This window comes from Sciurus vulgaris, assembly GCF_902686455.1.
Source record: "Sciurus vulgaris genome assembly, chromosome: 2".
NCBI lineage: Eukaryota > Metazoa > Chordata > Mammalia > Rodentia > Sciuridae > Sciurus > Sciurus vulgaris.
In genome coordinates, this window is record NC_136462.1 from 189,026,295 (window position 1) to 189,048,744 (window position 22,450).

Consider the following 22,450-nt stretch of genomic DNA (forward strand, 5'->3'; position numbering starts at 1 on the left):
CTGAGCCCGCAGTGGCCCTGGTGGGGGAAGGGGACAAACCAATTCATAGGGTACCATACATACCCGAACTTCTGTACAGTGACCCGAGGAAACCAGCAGCTCTAAATGCAACCCCAGCCTCAGACACACCCACAAATAGAGGCCACCACAACTGCACCTTACCCTTCCTCCCACCCCGCCCCCCGCCCCTGGTCAGTGGCCTCCCAGGCAGAGGCTCCAGTTCCTCAGGTCTCCCCTGCTCTACTGGGTCAGGAGGGAGGCTGACTGGATTGGCGGGAGACGGTGGAGCACTGCATGCTGGGATATTCAACCAAACTTGTCCATTTCCTCCGCCATCATCCAGAGCATCTGTAATCCCAGGCCAGCTGTGTGCTGGGCACAACATGGTCCAAGGGACTTCAGCATCCCCTCAGCTTCCTGGGCAACCTCGGACCACCAGCCAGGGGAGTGGCGTAGGAGGAAGAGGGAGAGATTTAACTTCAATATCCTGCTTAGGTGACTTCTCCCAAAACACACGAAAGCTCAGGGATTGGGTGATGAGGGGCAAGGACAGGGAGTGGGTGAGGACAGGAGACAGGAGCAGATCGGGAAGGTCAGGAGGCCAGGGCTGTCGCCTAGGGCCTCCCTTGCCCCTGAGCAGAGCACTCCTGGAGGGTCGCAGACATTCCACTCCTCTGGCCCCCGACCCCCAGCAGGGCCCCTGGGAGGCCTCCTTCAACGTCTGTGTGGATGTGAGCTGGGCCAGAGGCTCCAGACCAGAGTCTAGTGCTCAGCCGCCTGCCTGGCGCTGCCAAAAGCTGGCTCCTGGTGTCCTCCGCGGAACTCCTGGCTCTGCAAAGGGACAGCAACGAGATGAGATGAGGGAGAGAAGAAGGGCACTCCCAGGCTGGCCACCCAGGAAATCAGGGCTTGGGCTCAGTCTGATCCTCCCTGGGGCAGCCTCGGCCCTGGGGTTCTGACACCCCCCAGACCCCAGCCACCTCTTGAGGTCTCCTGAGGCCCCACGCCTGCCTCCTCTGCCTATTTGCACCCATCCCCCTTGCTGCCACTCTTCCCGTCCTTCCCTACCTCACCGTCACCTGGCTCACTCCTTTTCACCCTTCAGATCCTCGGAGTCACCAGCGCCTGCAGGAAAGGCTCCCAGATCCCCACGGGACAGGGAGACCACAGAGCTCCGCGGTCACCCCAGGGCGGCCCTGGCTAGTTACACAGTGGCGGCCCGGGATTTCCCTCTCCTGCGACTGGGGAGAAAACTCCAGCATACTCTAAGCCATGATCGAAGGGGGTTTTTCTTTGTGGTTGTTTGTTTTGCGGAGGGAGGGGCAGAGGACAGGGGCAACAGGCAGGAACTCGTCAGCACCGCCAAGCACTGGCTGTAAAGGCCAGTCTTAGCGGGGGGACACCTGTCCCCCTGAGACCAGTGACAGTCACTCTCCTCTAGCCCAGCCTATCCTTTTCCACAGTGTCCAGTCCCCAGTTCCATCATGGGGAGAAGACTGAGATGCAACTAACTGGCAGGAGAAGGGCGTGGGGGGAGGGGCGGAGGGACTCAGGGCAGAGGGACTCAAATCATAAGCTCCGTAAGCTCCGCTGGCCCCTCTCAGCTGAGCTGTCAAGATGCAGCGATCTGGGGGGGGGGCGGTTGCAGAGCTGCTCGGCGTGGCGTGGGAACCAAGAGGCTTCCCCACACGGGCTGTGAGTTAGGAATGACTCTCCACCTTAGGGCTGCAGAGAGTTCCTGCTGCCCCGTGGAGGCACTGCTGAGCAAAGTGTGGGGCCAGGGTGAGTGAATGAAGCTCATGCCCGAGGGAGCCCAGGATCCGTCCAAACCAGGGCCCCTGCTTCCACTGGGGCATGGGTTTTAATCATCCGCAGGACAGGCTGAGGATGTGACTCAGTGGCAGAATGCTTGCCTAGTATGTACAAGGTCCCAGGTTCAATCCCCAGCACCAAAAAAAAAAAAAAAAAAAAAAAAAACAATAACAATAATTAGCCTCCAGATGGATGCCCAGTCCTGAGCGGATCCCTTCTGCCACCCTGATGCCCAGACCCCTGTGGGCTCCTCCCTCCCCTGCTTCCCCTGGCCAGCCGCACCTGGTGGGCGAAGGTCAGGTCAGAAGGTGAACGAAGAGGATGGCCAGACCGATGTTAAGCAGGATCACCATGCAGATGAGAACAGTGTTGGGGACCTGGAACAGCAGACAGAGGCTGCCTGAGTCCCTGGGGCCTCCGCACAACCCCAGCCAGTTTACAAGCCTGGGCAGCGGTGCAAAGTTCTGGAAGGATCCTCCTAAGACCATCCCCTGTTTGGTTCACTGTGGACCCTGGTTGGTAGACCAGCAGGGCTGGAAGGATAAGTCCTCAGGGTCCAGAAAGGGACATGCATATATTCCAAACCACAGGGTAGGAGGGACTCAGGCCTGGCACCCAGGTCACAGGCCTGGAGGACTGCTGATCCCTCCTGGGTGGCCTTCCTCAGCCCCTGAGAGCCCTCCTACACGCTACTCCTGCAGTATGGTGCCCAGCCTCCCTTGGATGGAAAGGTCCAGAATCCAAGACCTGTTGGGGTCTTCCTCCACCCCCAGGAAGCCGTCCCTGCTACACCCTGAGCAGGCTCTGCTGGTGGCGGCCCAAATCCTCCCCACCAGCAGCTGCGTCATCCTCTCCACCAGCAGCTGCGTCATCCTCCCCGGCTGACTGCTCCTGAGACCCACCTCTGCGGATAGGTCACCAGGGCCAAAGATACCTACCTAAAGGTGAGGGTGTCTTGTCATTTGGGCATTGGCCACAGCTACACCATCCCCAGAATCTATCCCCTTTCCAGCCCCCTAAATGCCCTGACTCCTGTCCTGTGGCCTCAGCTGCCTCTTCCGCCCATAGGCTCACCTCTTCTACCTCCACCTCCGCCTCTGCCACCAGCGCCGCCTCCTTCCGAGCCTTCTTCTTGGCCCCCGCCTTGGTCAGCCCTCGGGCCTCGGTCTTGCGGGCCTTGGCCTTGGGCTCGGCTTTGGGGACGATGGGCTTGGGCTCCATCTTGGAGGGGGCCTCGGGCGCGGGCTCGGAGACTCGGAGCGCTGGGGCCTGCGCGGGGGCGGTGGCCGGGGACGCTGGCGTGGAGTCGGTCCCCGAGGCTTCGGGCTCGGGCTCGTCCTCGCAGGGCGGAGGCGCGGGCGGCCCGGTGCGCACGGCGTAGCTGTGGTAGCCGCGGTACAGCGCCACCTCGGGCTCCCGCGACGGCGCGGGCGGCGCCTGCAGCGCCTCGATGGCCATGTGCTCGGTGGCCGGGCGCGCGGGGCTGCGGCGGCCCGCGCCCTCGGACGGCGTGACCGGCCGGCTGCCCTCGCCACCCGGCTCGCCGTTCCAGGCGCCCGGGCCCAGCAGGCCGTCCTTGGCCGTCCCGGGCCGGGGCCGCTTGGGCTGCGGGGGCGTCCCGGCCGGCGACGGCGGGCCCCCTTCGGGCCGCGGGGTCTCGCGCTCGTGCAGCTGCGGGCTCTCGCGGGGCGGCTCCGGGACGCCCGCCGCGCCCGCGCCCCGCTCGGGGGGCTCCAGCAGGCTCTCCGAGTTCTCCAGGATCTCCTGCAGCAGCCGGCGCTTCTGATACTCCGGACCTGCCGGGCGACACAGGGAGGCTGCATTCGAACCCCACCGCCGGATCCTGGGGCAGGCACTTCACCTCCCCGAGCCCAGTTCGTTTCTTTACTCAGCCAGCACTCAGTGCATTGGCTCATTCCAGGCCCTGGCCCGCGCAATTTCCTAATGTGAACTCATTCGTTTTAATAATCCTATGAGATTGGTGCTATTGTAAACCTCTGTTTTCTAGATGAGGAAAGGGAGAGCCAGAGAGGCTAAACCACTAGCCCAGTGTCACACAGCAAAGGGCCGAGGTAATGCTATAAACTATGACACTGGTCTTTTCACACCCCCTTGACTGAAAAATTGGCCTAATAATACCTATTTTATAAATAGTGCTGGAAGGATTAATGGAGAAAAATGTATGTAAAATGACAAGCTCAGATCCTGGTACAGTCGCAGTCATTCTATTATCACCCAAGGAAGCTAGTCTCCCTCTTCCTGAGCCAGCAGGGGGAGCACTGTGACCAGAAGGGACGTCTCGGGGCACAGATGGCACTCCTAGGTCTTTCATCTGGTGTCATTTTTGCTCCCTTAAGGCAACCAGAATCATGCATAGAAAACACTAATCACATTGCACCCCTGAAAACCAGCCAATGCGGAGAACACCAACCACTTGCCCTCAGGGGCTCCCCCCACCCTGCAGCGCTGTCTGTGTGAGCCGGGTGGCCCTCCTTACTCTGCAGCCTCCCTCACCACCTAGCTCCTGCACTCTGCTCTGTCCCAAGTCACTGTGCTTCTGTGCCTGCATTCTCTCCCCTCACCTGTCCCGCCCAGCACCACCTGGTTCAGTCTTTCTCAACAGGGTGGCCCCAGACCAGCGGCATTGGCATTGCCTGGTCCTCTGGGCATGGGCGCCACCCCAGACCTACTCATTCAGGATCTGGGAACAGGGGAGCAGCAGTCTGTGTCAAGATCAGTCTCCAAGGACCTCATCACACTGGGTGGAAGTTAATCGTCATGGGACACGTGAGACGACAGCTTTGTTTCTAAGTGTTTACTGTGGCTTTTTCATGTGCTTAGTCCAGGCATAAAAGAAAGTAGGCCCTATTCTTATGCCCACGTTACAGATCCGAACATGGAGGGTTACCAGCTGCCTTGGAGGAGGTCGCACAGCTGATGAGCAGCATCGGGATTGCCTGTGTGCCTCACCCCATGCTGTCTTTGTGAGCTCCTGGGGCCCAGCATAGGGCCTGACACATAGGCAGTGCTCAATGCGTGCTTGACAAACTGCTGGGCAGGAGCAGGAGGCCCGTTTGCAACCCTCATCCACCAGGGGCCTTCTCTGAGCTCACCAGCCCCAACCAAGAGGGCTAGGCATGGAGGCAGAGATGTGTCCCCTCCACATCCTTTATCATCATCCCATCCCTCGTCTGCTTCACGCCTCACAGTTTCCAAAACTTACAGGTACACAGGAGCCCACTGAAGCAGCTCAGCTTCCCAGCAAGCAAAGGGAAGCGGCCATCCCTCAAGGGCCCTACCTGGCTGGTAGAAGTCCGGAGCCAGCTCCCTGGCCAGCGTGCGGGCGATGCTGGACTCCTGGTTGGCGGCCAGAGCAGCCTGTTCTGCTGCCTCAGCTTTGGCCTTGGCGTGGCTTGTCCTAAGGAGACAACCGAGCAGAAGACTTAGGGTCCCACAGAAAACCAGTCCTCACCCCTCCTCCCCAACCCACGCAGAGACGCCTGGATCCAGCATCCATTCACTCGGGCTGTCCCTGGATAGCTCCTCGACTCTCTGGGCAAGGACAGACCTCACGTCCCAGCCGCCCCTGCAGTTAGGTGTGATCAGGTGACTGTTCTGGCCCATGCATTGTGGGAAGAAGCCCTGGTGTGTGCTCTTTCCAGGTCTGGCCCATAAAACCCTTTCTCTGTTCCTGGTTGGATGCAGAGGAGGCCAATGTCCCACAACAGGGTGTTTAGCTCCTTGTGTGTCACAGAGTCCTTTGGCAGAGCCAAAGGTGAAACCTGCAGATCCTTCTCAGAACAATGGTTTTTATTTGTTTGTTTTGTTTTTGGTTTATTTGTTTGTTTGGTTGGTTGGTTGCTTTTGGGGGGATACTGCAGACTGAACTCAGAGGCACTCAACCCTGGAGCCACGTCCCCAGCCCTATTTTGTACTTTATTTAGAGACACAGTCTCACTGAGTTGCTTAGCGCCTCACGGTTGCTGAGACTGGCTTTGAACTCATACTTCTCCTATGTCAGTCTCCCAAACTGCTGGGATTACAGGCGTGGGCCACTGCACCCAACTCTCAGAACAATGTTTTTAAAATGCATAAAATTCCAAGAATTACAAAGTTAATCTGCAGTTATATGACACACTGTTACCAAAATATTTAAAATAACAAATTTGTAATATACTAATGTATGTTCTTCTTTATTAATGCATTAAACAAAATGTCTACCAGGCCTACTATCATAATTTTAAGGTATAAATTAGCATAAAGGATGTTTCAAGAACCTCTGCAACAACAGTAATGTGCTATGGAAATCTGTATGATTTCTGCTAAAGACAAACTCACAGATGCTGATAATGGCACCACGGCTATGTGCCTACTTCTCAAATGAAGAAAGGCTAAACTTCAGTTGGAGGTTGGTAAACATAAAAACATAGTTTTCCCATCTCCAGTAGATACTTTTGGTGCCCAGCCCAGATCCCTTTACTGGGCAAACGCTGTCATTGAGTGTGGGCTGCTAATGCTCATTGCTACCCCAAAAATTGCAACCAATGGACATCAGTTTGTTCCAGATGTTTAAAATGCCAGTCCCCCTACCCTTGCCCAGGCAGCCACACCAGTGACTGGCTGACACCGATCAGCCTCCTCTCACCCCAAGAGCAACCCCAGGAGCACAAACCCTTGCCCCAGAGGCCCCTGAGTCTCAGGCTGAAGCAGGGCTCCAGAGGAGACCACAGCCCTGGCTCAGCTCCTTCCCTGTCCACCCTGATGCTCTCACCCCTCTTTCCCAGAGGCCTTCCCTCAATAAATCTCTGGCTCTAGAGTCTGTAACCTAAAACACCATTCAAATTCATGGGCCCTCCAAATTCTAGCCACAGACTCCCTGGTGGACTCCAGATTAAGAAGTGTAGTAGAAGGAACCCATCGCCATCACTGATGGCCCCTCCCACAGTCCTGCACTGGAAAGTGACAAGAGCAAACTTTAAACAGTTACGAAGCACCTGAGATTTGGGAGATGTCTGCTTCAGCTGCCAGTCTCGCCACAGTACCAACGGACCAGGCCCTGTGCTAAGCGGGTGAGGAAGATCATCTGCCTGGGTCATTGTAACATCTAGGGAAGCCGGTGCTGTTATTCACCCTATTTACAAGCGGAAACTGAGGTACAGACAGGCTGAGGAACTGTCCCAAGGCCACAGAGTCATAAGGGCAGGAGCTGGGATTTTGAATCCTGACCTGCACGCTCGAGCTACTCTTGAGCACGCGACAACTGTGGACAGACGCTGAGGCTTGAAACTCCCGTGGACCAGAAGGCCGGGACCCTGCCCTCACCGTTAAGTTGAATATAATTAAATAGAAAGTATTCATTTACAACCATGAGCGGTGCCAAGAAGGAAGAGCAGAGAAGAAGGTCCTGGAAACCCCAGACAGCGGGCCTTCCCATAGACTGGCAGAGGGTGGCTCGGTGGGGGAGGCTTCCCTGAGGATGGGGCACTCAAGCAGAAGCCTGGAGAAACATCCGTTAGGCCCGTGAGCTGGGCAGAGGGACAAGCTCCTGCCAAGGCTGCTTCCTGGGGCAGGAGCTGGACTTCCCTGGAGAACTCAAGGTGGGCGGGAGCCAGCAGAGGAGTAACTCGTTGGCGGGTTGATGTGCTCCTTTCCCCCGGCCTCCAGCCCACACTGCGCCCCACAGTAAAGGAGATGAATTCCCTGCAGCCCCTACTACGTGCCAGGCCTTTGACCCTCGTCATCCCTTTCGACCCTCACAAATGACCACAGGGAGGTCTGTATCCATCCTACCACCTCGCAGGCAGGGGCACTGAGGCTGAGAGAGCTGTCTCGTTTAAGGATGCAAAACAGTCCCTAACTTTTTGTGTCCAGGGCTTTACCGAAGCCACGGCATTTAACCCCTGCCCTGTAGCTCTACAAGGTGGACGGAAGCCTCCCTCCCTCCGTCCAGGGGAGAAACCAGAGGGACAGAAGATGCTGAAGAACCGGAGATCGTGCAGCCAGCACCCTGGGATCAAGGGTCCCCTACATATGGGCTCCGCTCCACTCAGCAATGAGCAGTGGGGTAAGGATGGCAAACCCAGGCCAGCGGACGTCCAAGCCCCTGTCCCCTCCCCCGCGCCACGTTGCCACGCTGAGGTTCACTTGAACCATGAGCGCGGCAGCAGGAGCACACGTGCGTGCGGGGTCAGGCAGGGCCCCAAGAACAGACGAGGGCACGCGGGGACTCAGCAGCTCTGGATTCCGATTTGCGCTCTGTCCCCTCTGGTGTTAGGGTGCGGTGAGTGCGAAAACTCAGTAATCGAGTTAAGTCATAATTTTCATATAATATTTTAAGTCGAAAGTGAAATCTTTGGGAAGTAAATTATTTAGAAAATGTTCAGCAGAGACCGATGGGACTCTGCTGTGTCCCTCACTCCCTGCGCCCCAGCCCTCACCCCGAGGACCTCGGGTGTCAGACAGAAGTTCTCCCCGGTGGAGCACCTGTGAATGTGCAAAGAGCCGCCACTCGACGGCTTTGCCGATGACACAATGGGTGGAGGAGGAGGAGGAGGAGGACAGGGGAAGGCGGAGGACATTTGCAATGGCCGGACTCTGTGGTACGTGCGGAGTGTCAGGCTCAGTTTGGCCCGCGTGTGGGTTTGTGTGAAACAAAGTCCTAAACTTTTCAGAGCCACTTCCAGGGGAACCTGAAACCCCAGGTCAGGGGAGGAGGGAAAGCTAGGCAGGAGAACCTTCCAGCTGAGAAGATGCCCTTTTTTGGTCATGTGAGCTGAATGAGGCTCATTTCCTGGTGCCTAGAGGAGCTGGGTTGCAGGGCTCCATCTGGGCTGGAAGGCAGCCTGTACCCAGAGCCGTGGGAGACTCCGGGGGTCCTCCAGGTGTCGGGTGGGGTGGCCACACGGCGCCAGGCGTGAGGGCTGCTGCACCTCTGTGGGCCTGGCTGCTGGCCTCAGAACCCCGTCCCAGCCCACATCTCAGCCCAGGATGGCTTCTCTGCTCCCCGCCTTCAAGCCAGGAACCCCAGGATCCTCCCACCCCACCTCCCCATCTCCTTTCAGCCCCACAGCCGATCAGTCACCCACTCCTGCTTCTCCTGGCAAGCCCCCCTTCCAGTGCCTTGCTCCACACACTGATCTGCACGCAGTGCCCGCCCCCTATGTCCCAAGGCCTCACTTCCTGCTTCAAATCCTTGCAAGCCTTCCCACCACGCTCACAGTGAGGCCCCAATGGCACGGCCTCCAGGGCTTTCCACGTCCTCTGCGAGAGGCAGTCTGGATGGGGCATCCGGGGCAGCCCCAGGGTGAAGGACAGGCAGAACTGCTGTCTCCCAGAGGCCACCACTTCCGCCCAGTGCCACTCAGTGTGGGCCTGCACACCCTTCAGCATCCTCACCGCCAGGGTGCTCGCTCGCTCGTCAGCCGTGCAGATTTGCAGGATCCACCCAGACCTTCTGAATCAGAACTGGGGGAGGGGAAGGAGCCCAGGAACCTGGGTTCCACAAGCCCTCCAGACATCCGCCCTCACCAAAGACTGAGAAGCGTGACAGAGGGAATCAGCGCCGCGGGCTCTTCCTGGCCTGCCAACCCCAGAGCCTTGAATGCTTTCTTTAAGCCCGAGAGCCCTCTGAGTTAGGCCCCGCCAGGGCGGCACAGCGACCACCCCTCCTCTGACCACTCACCACTTCTGGGCTGACACCTCTGGGCGAGGGTCTTCTAGGATGGCTCTGAGCCTGCTGGGGAAGCGAGGGGCACCGTAACTGGGTCAGGGGGCGGGGCGGGGAGAAGCCACTCTTCTTGATGGCATTCAGATGGATTGTCTTTCATCAGCAGTGTTAAAAATAAGGCTGGTGGTTCTGGGATGGGGCAGGGCTGTCACCCAACAGAGACACTTTGGGGTGCATCCACCACACCTCCCCCACCCCACAGCCTCCTTTCCCATCCCCAGGCCCCTAGCCACTTGGTTATAGCTGGCCTCGTTCCCCAGTTGTCTTTATAGTTGTCCCCAGGCATTGGTGGCTTCAAGGGGCTAAAAAGGACCACTCACTGGACTCACCCTGACTCTAGGACTTTGCTCAGGCTGTTCCCCCACCTGGGGACTGTCCTTTCCCTTCCTCCACGCTTACAGCCTTAAAGGGTCAACCAAAGACCCACGTCTACTCATTGGTTCATTTATTCAGTACAACTTTATGGAGTGTCTACCACGAGCCAGGCACTGTTCTGGATGCTGGGGACTCAGTAGCAAATAGAATCTTGGTGAGCTCCCTGGCTCACATTCTAGTGCTGGACTCAGTGCCAGCAGCAGGCTGAATCCAGCCCATGGTCTGTTTCTGTACTGCCCTTGAACTAAGAACTGCTATTATATTTTTAAAGCGTTGAAAAAAAAAAAAAAAGCCAACAGAGTAATATTTTGTGACACATGAAAAGTTTATGAAATTCCAATTTCAGTGTCCATATAAAGTTTTATTGGAACACAGCCACACTCATCCGTTTATGTACTGTCTGGAGTTAGGTGGTTGCCATAGAGACTGCATGACAAGCAAAGCCAAAAATATTTCCCATCTGGGTCCTTTACAGAAAAAGCTCACCACCCTGTTCTAACACGCTCGCTCAAATGTTGCTTCTACTACTATGACTAATAGCATTAGTTGGGGTTATTTGTTGGGCACAAAGTGCCCAAAGCTCTGGGCTGTGGCCTTCTTGATTGACATGACCTATAGAGGTATAATTAGTTTACAGCATCCAGCTTGACAAGACTGTGGCCATCTTGGTGGTAGCAGCCATCTTGCCCTCCAGGTGACCCTGGCACTCATCCCTAACCCTATAGGACAAACAAGTCATTAAGAGAGTCAACCAGGCATGTTGTGCCAGGCGCTGAGGCCTGGACTGTTTCTTAACTGACACTTGGCATGTTGATAGCTTTTGAGAAAGGTCAGGTACATACCGCTTGGCCAAGCCCACCTTTGTTTTGCTTAGCGTGTGAATTCCTTCCTCCTGCCTTGGAGTGAGGGGACTCTTTTGTCTTGCCACTGCCCAAGGCACGCTTCTGTCTGCAAATCCTAATAAATTGTGCTTTATGCGATCCTGGACGGACCTGTCTGCCTCTTTCTTTGGTCTCACATCACCTTCCGCCTTGGGTGACTGATGCTTCTACAGGGGGACCGAGTTTGTCCAAAACATGTCTTTCTCAGTTAGAGAAACTGAATATGGCCATGACCCTGAGCCACATCCCTCCGGGCTCAACACTGAAGTAGGCTGAGCCCTATTCTCCTTGGGAAGGGGCCAAGCATGGGGAGAAACAGGTCCCAGCAGCCACGTGGGGAGCCTTCTAGCTGGAAATCTGTAAACAGGAGCGAAGCGTCTAAATGACACCATGGCGTGGCTCTCAGGACAGTGGGGAACACATGAAGTGCTATATGGTTGCTTGTTAAATAAAATCAACGAGAAGCATAGTTTTTTTGGAGAGGACTAATCCAAAGATCCTGAATATGCTAAATGTCACCAATTGTTCACTTTAGAATGAAAAAACAAACAAACAAACAAAAACCCTCAGAACAAAGACGTTTGGCAGAGTGGGCAGATAATTGTTCCCAGCTCAGGCCTCTGCCAGTGTCTCTTGCAGCTGCAGAGGTGGTTACGGGGACAGTGCTGCCAAGTGTTTTCCTGAGGGAGGATGCTTCAGATGCCACGGCCCTGCCTTCTCCCGAAATAGCCCCTCGCCCCCAGCCCTCATGGACAGCCATTCCCCTAGAACGACCATGGTCAGCCTACTTGAGAGGAGGACTCCGGCTGCTGGCCCAGCGAGCCCCCCAGGAGAAAGCCCTCAGCCTCAGGAACGCAGGCAAGGCAGAGTCATGGCCCCATGGTCCTCTTCCCCCACCTGGGACGCTATTTGCTCCCATTTGGCAAATTGATGCTGAGCCCCTGCCACGGGGTGGGGGGTGCAGAGCTGGGTGCTAGAGAGACAGACAGTGGCCAGTGAGCAGGCGGCACTGCACCAGGAAGCCCCTCACCCAAGAGGCTAAGGGTGCCAACTCAAGCCCAGATCATAGCACCATATCCTGTTCTGAGTATCTGGCCTTTGCTCTCTGGCCTCAGTTCCTTCAATGGTGAAATGGAGATAGTAATATTTACCCCTCATAAAATTACTGGGAGTCCGAAATAAGATAGCAAAAAAGTGTTAGGCACAAACTGAGCACTTAACAAATGGTAGTTACCATTATTATTGTTGTTGGTTTTATTCTTATTGTCACGATGTTTACCAGAATTCCCTTCCAAAATTCTATCTGCTGCCAACAAATGGAGATACACTGTCCAAACAGTGTCCTGAGGTCCACTCACACTGAGCACCCATCAGGAGGCCATTCCTTTATATTGCCAAGTGATATTCCATTGAGTGGATAAGCTGTCAATAGGCATTGGGGTGGTTTCCATTTTGGGGTTATTGTGATTTCTGCTGCTATGGATATTCATGTGCAAGGTTTTGCATGGAGGCATGTTGTCATTTCTCTGGGTACATCTCTAGGAGGAAAACTTCTGGGTCACATGGTAACTCTGTTTAATGTTTCACACACTGCCACGTTATCTTGCTAAGTGGCTGCTGTTTCACAATCTCCCAGCAACACCTAAGGGCTCCAGTTCCCCGTACACCTGTGCCAACACTTGTGATTGTCCACCTTTTAAATTATGAGCATACTGGGGACTTGTGAAATGGCATCTCATTGTGGTTTTGAGTTATACTTTTCCTAAGGACTAATGATTTTGAGCATCATTTCATATGTTTAATGGCCTTTTGATTATCTTCTTAGGAGAAATGTCTATCCAGATCTTTTGAAAATCTTTTAAAAAATCATTGAGTCATGAAAGCTCTTTATATATATTCTAGACACACATCCCTTAGTAGATATATCATTGGCAGGTATTCTTCCCATCCTTCTGGTTGACGTTTCACTTTCTTGATGGTGTCCTTTGAAGCAAGAAAGTCTCAATTTGTTGTTGTCTATTTGTTTGTTTGTTTTGGAAGTACTAGGGATTAAACAAAGGGCCTCTCACACATGCTAGGAAAGTGCTCTATCACAGAGCCACCTTCCCAGCCTCCTTTATTTTATTCAGAGACAGAGTCTCACGAAGTTGCCCAGGCTGGCTGGGAACTTGGAACCCTCCTGCCTCATTCCTCCAAATAGCTGGAATGGCAGGCATGCCCCACCACGCCCAGCAAAATTTCACATTTTAATAAAGTTCAATTCACCTATTTTTTTCTTTTGTCTTCTAGACATTTGGTGCCATATCTAAGAAGGTTTTGCTAACCCAAGGTCACAAAGAATTCCTCCTGTTTTCTTCTAGGAGTTTTACAGTTTTAGTTCTCCCATATGTCTTTGAGCATTGCTTCACATAAGAAAAAATGAGGGATACGCCAAGGGTTCATACCACCTGGCAAGGTGGATACCACCTCCATTTCACAGATGGGGTGGTGGAACAGAGACATCGTGTCACTTCACCATGATTATTAAAGTGCAAGTTGAGCCAAACATGGCCCCTGCTCTGGAGAGATGAGGAGTCTGGTAGGAGAAAAAAGACCAGGTGAGAAGTCTTGAGCGCAAAATGAAAGGAAGGCCAGGGGGCTCTAGAAACCCATCTGGGGCAGGGGTGTTATTTTATTATTGTGTTTTATATTTATAACACATTAACAAATACGTATGTACATACGTGTACTTTATTATTTCTATATTGTATATTATAAAATGTATCATATAAATATATACATATATTATAAAAATAATATGATTTCCTTGTAGAAATTTTTGGAAAACAAGCTGATTTTAAAAAAAAATTCCTGTTTACATTTTGGTACCCTGAGGTGACCTGGGTGATCTGCTGAAATCCTCTGTGCTTCGGTTTTTCCATCTGTAAAATGGGACTATGAACAGCCCTGCCTCAGAGTGTCTGGGTGATAGAGCAAATTCATACAGAAAACCCCGAACAGGCCCCGGCCCACAGTGAGCCGCTGGCCAGTGTTCTGCCGTGGAAAGCGGTTTGTTCTAGTTGAAGCGGGGTGAAGGGTGGTGTCGGGGTACGGTGTCTGAGTTGGGGGGAGGCGGGAGCTGTGCAGCCTCCCACTGTCCTATGCAGAACCGACCCACCTTAGAAACCAGCCAAAATCCCCTGGCCACAAAGATAGCCCTTCCAGATCACGTTCCATGGCAGCTCTCGTCCCCTTACGGAAGAGCCTCCAGCCCTGTGAGAGTGGGGACGTGGCCCTCCCAGCCTAGATGGGGGAGGTAAAGCCACAGGAGCGTGTTTACCACACGTTAACTCTGTGCCCGTCGCCTGACCTTGTGGCTGGCTGAAAAATGGCCCCAAAAGAGATCCAACTCCTAATCCCGGGACTCTCTGAATGTCACCTTATATGGCAATACAGCCTTGGCAGATGTGATTAAAGATCTCAGGATGGGGAGACACTCCTGGATTACAGAGCGGCCCTGAATGGAATCACACGTGTCCTGAGAGGGAGGCGAGGGAGATTAGGTAGAGAGGAGGGAGACGCCAGGTGCCACGGACACAAGGCTGGAGTGGGGTGTTTGAGGGAAGGCCCTGAACCAGGATCAGGGGTAGCAGCGAGGGGCTAGAAAGCAAAGACAGGCCCTCCTCAGAGTCTCCACTGGAGCCCACCCTGCCGACAGCCAACCCTGTCTCCAGAAGACAGGAGCCTATGTTGCTTGAGGCCACCCATTCGTGGTCACTTGTTACAGCAGCAGTCGGAGACTAGAACTACCCGTGTGATCTCATTTCATCCTCGAATGACTCACTTTCCTGGAGAAGGATGGCAGGCTCAGGAAATCGTTTGCCTAGAAAAGCAAACTGCACACCCTCATAGCTAGAAAGTGCCAAGAGTTGACCCAGGTGGGAAGCCAGGTCCACCTGGGCTTTGCTGACGTCCCCGACTGCTCCAGTGCTTCAGTTCAGCCACATTCCACAAGGGCTGAGCAGCTGTGACTGGCCACGACCCGGCCTCTCCTCCCGGGGCCCTGTGAGGCTCAAACTTTCTGTTCCCAGTGGCCCTGCCACCTGCCGCGGTCATCAGCCCTGTTCCCCTTTCCTGCCCCAGGAGGGTGGGCTGGAGGAGCCCAGCAGTTCCTGGATGACGGTAGGACTGAGGAGCCGTGCCATGCTTCAGCAACTGGTGAAGTGACAGGATGGGGCCCTGCGGTCCAGCCTGAGCCCCTGCCCACAGCACCCTTCATTGCATGGGCTTCAAAGCAGCACCGCAGAATTTCCTTTCCAAAAAGCCACTCTAGATTTTAAAACACTTTACAAATCGTCAGAAGAGTGTTACCAAAGCAGCGTCACTCAGAAGTCACTTCACTAACATGACAGCTATTCTTCACTTCTGAGCATCCTCTCTAGACTGTGTGTGCACCTATTTTTTAACAGGGTCGTGGACACAATAAAGACTTAATTGGGAGCCATCATGGCTAAGAGCACGAACTCTGAAGTCACGCTCCCTGGGTTTGAATTCCTGACTCCAACATTTCCTAGCTGTGTGACCTGCACAAGTCACTTAACCTCTCTGTACACTCATTTCCTCTTCTGCAAAACAAGGGTGGCAGGCAGATTTCTCAGATGGCTCCTGGGAGTCATCCATGCGTAATTCCCTCCTTTCAAGTGTGTATTGGACCTAGTGACACACTTCTAATATAGAGTATGACAAAGGTGATCTGATGGCCTTCCATACTAGTTTATGAAAGCGTGATTTCTCTCTTACTAGCAGATCTCTCCCTACTTTGATAAAGCAAGCTGCTGTGCTGGAGAGCCCACCTGGCCAGGAACTGAGGGTGGCCTCCAGCAAGAGCCATGGAGGAAATGAGGCCCAGAGGCCTGCGGGACACAGAATCCTGGTAACAGCCAAGCACGTGAGCTTCCGACAGGGCCCTCCCCAGCACAGCCTTCAGATAAGACCCCCGCCCCAGCCAACACCTCGGCTGCAGCCTCGTGAGACCCTGAGCCAGAGGGCCACACCTGACCCAGAAGCTGTCAGATAATTAATGTGTATTTTGTTCTGTTTTGTTTGTGGTGCTGGGATTGAACCCAGAGCCTCACACATACTAGACAAGAAGTCCATTCCCAGGGCCTTTTGTTTATTTATTTTTATTTTGAGACAGGGTCAAGCTGAATTGACCAGGTTGGCCCTGAACATGTGATCCTCCTGCCTCAGCCTCTCACATAGCTGGGATTGCTGTGTGTGCCACGATGCTCCTTATGTGTGTTGTTTGAAGACGCTATGTTTGGCCGGGTGCAGTGGTGCATGCCTGTAATCCCAACGTTCAGGAGGCTGAAGCCAGAGGATCAGAAGTTCAAGGTCAGCCTCAGCCACTTAGCAAGACCCTGTTTCAAAATTAAGAAGACACAAGAAGGGCTGGGGATGTGGCTCAGTAGCTAAACACCCTGGGTTCACTCCTTGGTACCTCTCCCCAAAAAAAGTTTGGGGGCAATAACTAATAGAGGATAAATAATACTCGGCAGATAACTAATACAATGGGAATAATAATAACAATGTCCACCTCAGAGGGCTGCTATGACAATTAAATGACTTAACATCCCGAGAATAGAGCCTCCCACCCTCAAAATGTTAGCTATTCCGATTACACATTTTCAGCTTAAATAATTCTGCAAGTCTCCGTACACTCAGAGCTATCATTTCAAAGTGTTCAATCTTTTTTCTTCCTTAGAAATTGAGCATCCACCTATTTTCATGCTGGTGATTCCCCTTCTGGGAAGCTTGCCAGCAGATATGCTCCAACTGTGCAAAATGACACAAGAGTGTTTGCCGGACACTGTTGGTAACAGCAAACGACTGGAAACAAAGCCAAAGCTAAAGCCAGGAAGTGGTTAACCTATCACAGTGCAGCCATCTGCAGGACTGTTAGGTAGCCACGTCCAAGAATGGGGCTGATCTTTAGACGGACACAGACTGGTCCCAAGATATGCTAAGTTAGAAAGCAAGGCGCAGCACTTAGGTAAACAAACACGCCTGCTGTTCTGAGTGATAAAATATTTATGGAAGATCGGGTAAAAAAGCAGAGATGCAGACTGCCACTGGGAAGGAATTTTGGTGTCAGGGAATGAGGTGGAAGAAGGAAAAGAAGGAAGAAGGCAAAGGAACCCCACCCCACACTCCACCCTGGGGCGGGCGATGTCCCCAGCTAGCATCACCTAGCTTCCAGCTGGGTCCAGCCAGTTCGGGGCAGGGGCAAAGCAAGCCGAGGGAGGGTGCAGGAGAGGGGTCTGGGTATTCCTTCCCCTCTCCCTCCTCCCCACCTGAGCTCTTACCCACCAACCTCTAGTAATAACACCATGCCCACCCTTTGCCCCTTCAGAACTGGGGTACTCATGACTTCCCATTGTGCTCGTCCCAGTCACCCCAACACTCCTTGTTAATGTCCTGCCTCATCTCTGCAAACACTGCCTTCAGTAAACTCTTCCATGACTGGCATGACCCTCTGAGACCTGGATATGAATATAATGTACCCATTCCAAACACATAGATAAATATATATCATAATAAGTATATATCATCTCTTGGTGCAGGGACTTTTTAAAATCTTTAAAAATTTTATTTGTTCTAATTAGTTGTACATGACAGTAGAATGCATTTATACATTTTGGTAGATCATACATAAATGGAGTGTAATCGCCCATTCTTCTGAGTATACATGTTGGACTTTCAGTGGTATGGTTTAATTTATTCCTTAAAGCAGTAAGGATAACATAATCCCTAAGCAGTAGGGATTATGATGTCCACGTAATAGACAGGAAAACCAGGCTCCAAGAGGCAGAGTCACCGACAGGAGGACCCTCAACAGCCAGGAAGCCCTGGGCTGGATCTGCAGGTCCACCGGACCCTGCGCCTGTGCTAAGCCTCGCTGTGGGGCATTGGGGGTCAGTGCAGGACGATGCTGGGGCTTCTTCTGTCTAACCTCCTTCCTACCAGTGAGGAACCCGAGTTTCCCGGGCTGGTCCTGCCCCATTGGAGGTTCTCTAATTCCTCCTTGGAGCTGAAGGCTCCGCTGAGACGTAGGCAGGGTAGCGATGCGAGACGAATCTAGCAACGGGTATGGAAAAGGCAGGGATCCACCAGTGGGAACGGCCTAGAGGGGCCCGGCTGTCCGGGTGGCTAGCCATCGAGCTGCTCCGGACTGGGGAAGAAAATGTCCTGGGCAAGAGACCAAGTAGACAGGACAGCAACAGGGGCCAGGGGACCCTCGGGGACTCAGAGCAGCTGCTAGTTACAAACCAGGACAGAATATTTGGAACCTTAACAACTGGTGTGATCCTGCTGGAGCGTCCAGCTGGATACTAACCCTGGAGGTGTGTCTTCCTTCCGATTTCCCATCTGATCTCCAGAGGCCACCCCAGCAGATCTGATCTTGACCCTCTGCATATGACCCCACAGTGTAGAAGTTTTTAAATATGAATTTGTGACTTAGATCCCACCAACCTCTCCAGTCTGACTCCAAGTTCAGCCCTCCAGACAGACAGAAGTTTCCAGTTCCTTGAATGTGCCCCATCTGTTGTTTTCTCTTTGGGGTTTCACCTAGGCTGTTCCTGCTCCTGGGCATGACGGCCCCTCTCCCTATTTGCCACTTCTTGATCTACTCATCCTTCAGGACCCTTCCCCGGGAAAGCTTACCCTGACCAGATCTCTGCTCTTATGGTTCCTGTACTTGACTGCCAGGCTACTTCATCTTCCATTCATTGGTCTGTGAGCCCCCAAGGGGGGCAGAGAGGCTACCACCTAGCAGACCTCTTTATCCAACACTTACTTAGGCTCAACGAGCATCTTCTGAATGTGTCTTGCTGTATGGATCACATATATCACATATATGGATCACTCTGCAAGACTCAGAGTTGAAGGAACTTCAGGAAGAATCTCATCTCATTGAATCTCAAAACAGTGACAAAATGAGGACACCGGCAGCCTTGGTTGACAGAAGCATGTGACACATACCAAGTGTTAAAAGGGTAAAACCGGAGACCTCTTCCAGCCTCTTGCCTGGAAGCTGGAAGGCTTTGGACAGCTTAGGAGAAGCTCTTGGTAGAAAACTGGAGATAGGACCTAGTCCCTGCCACTCTCAAAGACAACAGAGCCTACTGGCAACTAGTCTTATCATTAGCCTGCTCTGATCCTAGGGTGCAATCCCCCTGGAGGGTGCTGAATTCCTGGGGCCTGTGACCACCACCTACCACCACCGTTAACAGACCGTACTTGCTAAGCGCCTTCTGTGTACCAGGCGCTATGCAAAGGCCCTGTGCTATCCTTGCTGTCTCACTTCATCCTTGCAATATTCTCTGACGCAGGCATCACTGTCGGTCCTCATTTCACAGAGAGATGGCCATGGAACCAACTTACACAGCCAGCCAAGGGGGAAGCCAGGAATTCTATAGGGTTTATTCCAAAATAAGAACATGAAGGGTTGGTTAGCACTGGGTCAGAGGAGCTTGGTTTCAAACTCCAGTTGCCCACTTCTGATTTGTGTGACCTTTGCCAAGTCATGGAACCTCTCTGAGTCTCAGTTTCCTCATCTATAAAATGGGTCAATACCAGCGCTTGCTGCCACTAAAACGACCGTGAGGGTTAAGTGAACTGTGGTAAGTGAGGTGATGCTCATTTAGCTGTGACAAGCATTTACTAGGCACCTGCTGTGTGCTAGGTCCTGGGCCAGATCTGGGTACCACAGTAATGGAAGAGACACTTCCCAGGACCTCCAAGCCCGCTTAGCATGGTACCTGGTACAGCAGGCTCCCCGTGAATGGCAGCTGCTACTTTTGTTATTATTGCTTAACGTGTGATTTTTTTCCTCCCCACGGTTTGGACTTTCCACCCTGGAGAGTCCAGGTCTGTGGGCACTGCCACCCAGGAGCCCGCTGACTTAGCTCTGGGTGTGCCCAGCCCCTGCCCCTGCCCCATCCTGCCTCGTGAGCCGGCCTACAGTGGCATCCCACAAGGCCCAAGTCAGCAGACATCTCCTGCCTAAATAAGGACAAGGCGTCCAGGAGAGCTTGCTGAGCCCAGGAATGTGACAGCTGAGCCTCCCTGCCCGGCCCCGCCCCCGCCTCCGGCCCCTCCCCAGGTGGGGCTCGCTTGGCATTCCAGCTTTTCCCAGAGCAGCCCCCAGCGCCCCCACACCCTCGCACCCCCACCCCAGGATGACTGGGAACTGATAAGGAGCTCTGGGAAGGAATTCTAGGCAGCTCCATTTGCTCCCGGGGGTGGGGGGGAGGCGGCATCCCTTCTGCCACAGAGAGGGCAGGAAGAAGCCGCAGGAGGGCCACACCCAGCCCCTGCCCTGGGAAATCACGTCTCTTGGTTGCAAAGGCATTTCCCGGTCATGCCGGGCACCAGGACTCCACGGGAGATTCCCACTGCTGCTGGTTTCCTGTCACAGAAGCACCTCTCACTGGGGTGCCTACACCTTACACCTCCAGGGCGGTGGGAAGGCCGGATCAGGGAAGATCTGTCAGATGGGTCTCACTGAGCTGGTGGTTGAGCAGGACAACTCTGGCGTCAGATGGCCTGGCCCTAGCCCTGCTTCCCAGCTGAGTCCTGGGGCAGGCTGCTCTCTGCCTCTGTTTCCCTCTCTGTGAAATGGGGACAATAAAAGCCACCAACCTCATTGGGTTGGTGACTAGAGAGTTTGTCATTCCAACCAGGGCATCTAAAAGTGAGAGGCAGGCTGGAGACAATCATACCTAGCATGAACCAGCACAGTCCGGGACACCCAGGGCTGTGTGACTGTCCTGCTCCTGACCACACCAAGGAGACCACTGAGGCCAAATATCAGGGATCGTGTCTCTGATTTTCACCTACCTGTGCAGCAATGGACACCATACCCAGCACACAGTAGGTACCCCCGGAGGTGTACAGGCTTGGTTTGCTTTAAAGCTCTGCATGAATCTGAAGAATGAATAGCCTACTCAATGAAGGCATTAAAACCAAGACATGACCTGGAACCTTTATGAATTCAGAGAGAGGCATTGATGGGGCTGTGGGCCTGGGCCTGGGCCTGGGATGGCGGGAAAGGGCGCAGCATAAGGAAGCAAAGGAGTCCCTTCCCCACGATCAAACGTGATTGGTCAAATAAGGAGGAAGGATTAGACAATAAGGCAAGAGCAGGGAGGGATCAGGTCTTGGGTGGCCTGTGGGATGTATTGACAGGGAAGAAGACACTGTGGGAGGATGAGGGAGGGACCAGCCTGGGCAAAGGCAGAGAGGAAGGCAGGCAGGGGCAGGGTGGGGGATGGGCAATGCGAAGAACATAGGTCCTGGGGCTGGATGCCTCGATGAGTCCCCTATTCACCCCACACACACCCGCTGACCTTTGGCGACCCATGTGACACGGCTTCCCGCAGCAGTAAAACAGGTTGTCCAGAGATTCACAGGATGACACGTGTGAAATTCCACTCGGTTCAGGCAGGTTGTGAAGGTAGATTGCAAAGGCTACAAGGAAGGGTTATTTGTCTGTTTTGTTCATTGATAAATCCTAGCAACTAGAGCAAGGTCTGGTGCAGAGAAGGTGCTTAGTAAAACAAAATATGCCGAATAAATAAACAGTAGCTATTACTATCATCGTCATCATCATCACTGAGAGGCCTGGTCTGGCTGCAGCGAGGAAAACAAGAAAAGGACTTTTACAGATGAGGAAAAAGGCCTAGACAGGCAAAGGGATTTGCCTGAACTCACACTGGTCCCCAGGCTGCTGCTCCTCAATCCCACCTCCTTTGTCCTTCATCCTGCCTGCCCTCTGTAGTCACCTGGTGTCCACCTGAGGTAGGCATCAGACAAGGCAGCAGGGGTGGAAAGAAACTGAAAAGCCAATTCTGCCTTTCAAAGAGCTTATAGCCTAGTAGGGATGATCACTAGAAAAAGACCCCAACTGAGAACATTTCCCTTCTAGAAAGCCCCGCCTGCCCCCAAAAAATGAGGCCTGCAAAAGCATCCCTGAAGAGAGACCTTTGAGCTAAACTTGCAACAGAGCCGAGAAGAAGGGACCAACCCTGTGCCAAGTGGTGAGCTGGAGAGGTGCTTGCAAGCTCCTGCCTGCTCCAGGAACCAACTGCTCCCGCCCCGTCTGCACCCAGAGACTGCACACTGGTAGCTTGAAATTGGTCATATTTACACCACGGAAATCAGTCAGTTGGAAGCGGGGCTTTTCCCATCCAGGGAGCTATTTGCTCAGCATGCTACTGCTCAGAACAAACATTCATTAGGGGGGAAAATTGTCTCAGCAAATTCAGGCCCTTGTATTTCACCTGTGTCCTAGATAATTTCTGTAATTCCCCTTTGAAAATCAAGTTACCAGTTCTCTTGATAAAAGCTCCTGAAGTTCTCCCTCCATGATTATAAGATGGCTCCTACCCTTCAGTCACAGGACAATTCCCAGCACGGATCTCAGGCAGCATCCACATGTAAGAAACCTGTCATTTGCTCTATGAAGGAGCTGAGGGACTGAAGACAGGGCTCTTCTCCCTACATCCCTTAGAAAATGACAGAGTCTTATTTTAAATTCCGAGGTGGTGGTTTTGTCTTCCACAACCATAGGAGCAGATCAGTCAGAGAAGAGAAGAAAGACTCAAGGAAAGGG

At 53.4% G+C, this 22,450-nt stretch overlaps 1 protein-coding gene across 1 annotated transcript in view; it reads right to left on the reverse strand.

The window, feature by feature from the left end:
• Nucleotides 1-556: 556 nt before the first annotated feature.
• Nucleotides 557-22,450, reverse strand: part of JPH2 (junctophilin 2) — a 63,338-nt gene continuing 41,444 nt past the window's right edge. The window contains exons 3-6 of the mRNA XM_079126915.1: nucleotides 5,112-5,230; nucleotides 2,887-3,608; nucleotides 2,095-2,189; nucleotides 557-831 (exon numbers count right to left, since the gene is read on the reverse strand). Of these exons, the coding sequence (XP_078983041.1) occupies nucleotides 2,109-2,189; nucleotides 2,887-3,608; nucleotides 5,112-5,230 (922 nt within the window). The 3' untranslated portion in view covers nucleotides 557-831; nucleotides 2,095-2,108. The remainder of the gene's footprint in view (nucleotides 832-2,094; nucleotides 2,190-2,886; nucleotides 3,609-5,111; nucleotides 5,231-22,450) is intronic.